Source organism: Bison bison, unplaced genomic scaffold (assembly GCF_000754665.1).
Source record: "Bison bison bison isolate TAMUID 2011002044 unplaced genomic scaffold, Bison_UMD1.0 scf7180017864079, whole genome shotgun sequence".
Lineage (NCBI taxonomy): Eukaryota > Metazoa > Chordata > Mammalia > Artiodactyla > Bovidae > Bison > Bison bison.
In genome coordinates this window covers 771,276-775,740 of record NW_011494651.1, presented here as the reverse complement: position 1 = coordinate 775,740, position 4,465 = coordinate 771,276, and the positions used below count along the sequence as shown (strand labels likewise).

The following is a 4,465-nucleotide window of genomic DNA, read 5'->3' as shown; positions in this document are numbered from 1 at the left end:
GGAGCGGGTTGCCATTTCCTTCTCCAATGCATGAAAGTGAAAAGTGAAAGTGAAGTTGCTCAGTTGTGTCCGACTCTTAGCGACCCCATGGACTGCCCCTTACCAGGCTCCTCCATCCATGGGATTTTCCAGAGTTGAGAAGATCCCTGGAGAAAGGAATGGCTACCCACTCCCATATTCTTGCCTGGAGAATCCCATGAACAGAGGAGCCTGCCAGGCTTCAGTCCATGGGGTCACAAATAGTCACATATGACTGAGTGACTAACACTTTCACTTTCAACATTCAAACCACGGCAGACTCCTTGCTGTGTCCTCACGTGGCAGAGACGGGAAGGAAACCCTCTCAAATCTCTCCTTGCTGCTGCTGCTGCTGCTAAGTCGCTTCAGTCGTGTCCGACTCTGTGCGACCCCATAGACGGCAGCCCACTAGGCTCCTCTGTCCCTGGGATTCTCCAGGCAGGAACACTGGAGTGGGTTGCCATTTCCTTCTCCAATGCATGAAAGTGAAAAGTGAACGTGAAGTCGCTCAGTCGTGCCCGACTCTTAGCGACCCCATGGACTGGAGCCTACCAGGCTCCTCGGGGCGCTAATTCTGGAGCTCTTATCTAGACCATCTCTAATTCCTGAAACTGAGGCGGGGGAAGGGAACGAAGCCTTTTAAAATGTTCTTATTTCAATTGTTATTTACAATTAGTTTTATGTTGTGACATCTGATTCAAGACTAGGTTTAGAAAAGAAGCTAGATCTCTTCTTGTGTCTGTCTGAAGGGCTTTCCAGGTGGCTCAGAGGTAAAGAATCTGCCTGCCAAGGCAGGAGATGCAGGGGGTGTGGGTTTGATCCCCGGGTTGGAAAGATCCCCTGGAGGAGGTGATCACAACCCTCTCCAGTATTTTTGCCTGGAGAATCCCAGGGACAGAGGAGCGGGGAGGGCTGCAGTCCACGAGGTCTTGTGAGTCAGATATGACTGCGTGAGCATGCACAATCCCATCAAGAGGCCTCCACCTTCATGATCTGGTCACTCTCAAAGGTTCCGTCCGTGAAAGCATCACACTGAGGGTTAGTGTTTTGACACGCGTGTTCCGGGGGACACCGACATTCAGTCCATAGCAATACACATATATTTAACTTTTTACAAAACTGTCAAACTGTTCCAGTGTGGTTATACCAGTTTATGTTCCCAAGAGTGTTGGTCGGACTGCGTCCCGTCCTCACCAGCCCTGGACTCGGCCAGTTCTTCTTGTCATCGCCCTCTGAATGGGTGTGTAGTAGTATCTTACTATTGTTTAATTTGCATTTCTCTAATAACTCATGATATTTAGTATCTTTTCAGTAGCTTATTTCTTTTCAGTAGCTTATTTCTTTAGCGATCTGTTCTGTTCGAATCAGTTTTTAATTGGGTTGTTTGTTTTCTGATGAGTGCGTTTTGGCAGTTCTTTCATATATTCTGGGTACAAGTCTTTTATCAGATAGGTGATTGGCAAAGTGGTTTTTTCCCCTTGTCCGTGGCTCATTTTTCATTCTCTTAAAATCTGTTTTTCCACCCTCAGTTGTTTTTGAAGTTCAGTTGATTAATTTCTTCTTATGTGGACTGCATCTTTGGTGTTGTATCCCAGACTCTGTGCCTGAACCACAGCCCCCAGATTTCCTCCCGAGCCACGTCCCAGCGCCCCGTCCCATCTGAGTGCTGCCCTCCGTTGTCTTCCAGGCTTTGGGAACCATCACTGCAGTGCCTGTCACTGGTCCTCAGGTCAGCTCCTTGCAGAGGTTGGCTGGGCAAGGAGCTGCAGTGCTACCTCAGGTAAGCGGCCTGCAGCGGGTGTCTGTCTGTCTGTCCAAGCCCCTCAGCACTGAGGTTTTAGGTGCAACCTCAAGGGAGTCCCTTTCCTCTCCTGCCTCCTCTGCCCACCCTCCAGAGGAGACATTTGGACTGCTGCTGCTGCTGCTGCTGCTGCTGCTAAGTCGCTTCAGTCGTGTCCGACTCCATGTGACCCCATAGACCGCAGCCCTCCAGGTTCCGCCATCCCTGGGATTCTCCAGGCAAGAACACTGGAGTGGGTTGCCATTTCCTTCTCCAATGGATAAAAGTGAAAAGTGAAAGTGAAGTCGCTCAGTCGTGTCCGACTCTTAGCGACCCCATGAACTGCAGCCCACCAGGCTCCTCCGTCCATGGGATTTTCCAGGCAAGAGTACTGGAGTGGGGTGCCATTGCCTTCTCCAATGGATAAAAGTGAAAAGTGAAAGTGAAGTCACTCAGTCGTGTCCGACTCTTAGTGACCCCATGGACTTTTCCAGGCAAGAGTACTGGAGTGGGGTGCCATTTGGACTAGACCCCATTTTTTCACACACTGAAGAACTGAGAAATCAGTTTAGTGGGTCATGACCACGATTTTTTTTTTTTTTTTAATGGAATAAGCTATGCTTGACTAGAATAGAGCAGACACATTAGAAACACTGTTTTGTGGGCAGAGTGTGTTTCCGGACTGGATCACGATGTAATGAAGACTTTTGAGCGTGGGCCACGGTTAAGAAAAGCGTGAGAAACTCTGGACAAGTAGGTGCATTTGGGAGATGCTGGGCCAGGTGCCCCCGGATCCATTCTGGGGCCCCTGAGACTGAGCTCAGCACTTTGGACCAGTCAACTGACCTCCAACCTTCCTGGGCGGAGTCTCCTCTCCTGCAAAGAGGGTGTTGCCAGTGCCTCCCTAGCCTTGACACAAGAGCCTTTGTAGCTGGGCCAGGTCTGGAGCAGAAGCCTGCCGGTGGGGACTTAGCTTAGTGGGGCACCTGCTGCTGAGCCGCGAGGGGCTGCCAGCTGCCCAGGTGACGCCGGCTCCTGCCTGTCCTGGGGCTACAGGCTGCACAGATGCCCTCAGCCAGAGCCCAGTGAGGGGCAGGGGCCCAGGCCCTCTTGTCCTGTGGCAGCCCCTCTGAATGCCCACCTGTGCTGAATTCACCAGGGTCCTGTCCCCAGCAGGTTCAGATTCCAGGAGGGGGACAGACAAGGAGTCAAGATGCTGTGAACCCAGAGTGATTAGCCTGAGTTAGAAGGATTCCCGGGGTGCTGTGGGAATAGCACCTCATAGCCTGCCTGAGGATCAGGGAGGGATTCCTGGAGGAGGTGGTACCAGAAGCAGGTCCCCAGTCTCTACACCACCATCCCCTCTCCTCTAACATGGGGGTCTCTGAGCCAGGTCACGTCCCTGCCCCTGCTCTGGAGTCTTCCCCAAGTCCTGGCTCTGCTCAGGACTGCTCTTTGGCCAGGCCTGTCAGCATCCCGCCTGTCTGTCTGACCATGTCCCCCACCCTCCCTTCCCCAGGTTAGGCCAAAGACTCTGATCCCAGACAGCCTCCCCGTCACCCCGGGCCGGGACCGGCCACCCAAGCAGCCCCCCACGTTCCAGAAGGCCACCGTGGGCAGGATCAAGAACCCCAGCCCTGCGCTCCCCACCGCCAACAACACCGTGAGCCATGTGCCAGCGCCCGGCAGCCAGCCGAGGGCCCTACCCGAGCCCGCCGCCGTCAGCTCTCCTCTGAGCGGCGCCGGGGTGGCCTACGCCATCATCTCCACCGCCCCCAGCAATGCCGCCGCCATGGCCCCCAGCACCGCCGTGTCCATGGTCAGCGACAGCGTCAAAGTCCAGCCCCTCCTCATCAGCGCCGACAACAAGGTGAGGGAGGGCAGGCTCCCCGCGGGGCCAGGTGAAGGGGGGCTGGGCAGTGTGAGTGACCGGATGGCGGAATGATCGAGTGGCCAAGTGAATGGATGCAGTGAGGGCAGAGGAGTGAATGAACAGTGAGACTGAACGAATCAGTAAGGGAGCGGATGGGGGTGGGGTTGTAAATGGATGAATGAGTCGGTGGTAGGATAAATGGTGTATGAAAGAGGGATCAAGTGAACGAATCGGTGTGGGAAGAAGGTGGGGTGCAAAGGGAGTGAATACGTGAGTGGAAGACTATGTGGCTAGGGACTTTCCAGACAGTCCAGGGGTTGAGACTCCTTGACTCTACTGCAGGGGGCACGGGTTCGATCCCTGGTCAGAATCTAAGATCCCGCATGCCTTGCCGTGTGCACCCCCTCCCAAAAAAAGGAAAAAAAAGACCGTGTTGCTGAATGAATCAATACCCGTGGGAAAAGAATAACGCCTCGATGGATGAAGTGTTTCATTCATAAGAATAATTAACTAGCTAATAAAATGTGTGGCCGAGTGGGTGGCTGGAAGAGAGTCCCTGCTGATGCAGGGAGGGAGTTGAGGACTTTTCAGGCCCTGGTTGCCTCCTCTGTGATTCCCCCCTCCTCATTCCTCTATGATCCCGCAATTCCAGGCCGCGTGCCCGAAGAGGGTGGACACACTGGCCCCGGTTCTGCGGCCCTGCCCGTGGGAGCCCCTCCAGCTCCCCCTCACCCCTCCACCCTGTAGGCTCCCCCCTCACCCCTCCACCCCGAAGTCCTTGCCCGTGGGGCCCC

The 4,465-nt window shown here is 54.3% G+C and overlaps 1 protein-coding gene across 1 annotated transcript in view; it reads left to right on the top strand.

Annotated features, from left to right (window-relative positions):
* Positions 1-4,465, top strand: part of PHF21B (PHD finger protein 21B) — a 103,280-nt gene that overhangs the window by 83,756 nt on the left and 15,059 nt on the right. The window contains exons 6-7 of the mRNA XM_010837624.1: positions 1,706-1,798; positions 3,318-3,668. Of these exons, the coding sequence (XP_010835926.1) occupies positions 1,706-1,798; positions 3,318-3,668 (444 nt within the window). The remainder of the gene's footprint in view (positions 1-1,705; positions 1,799-3,317; positions 3,669-4,465) is intronic.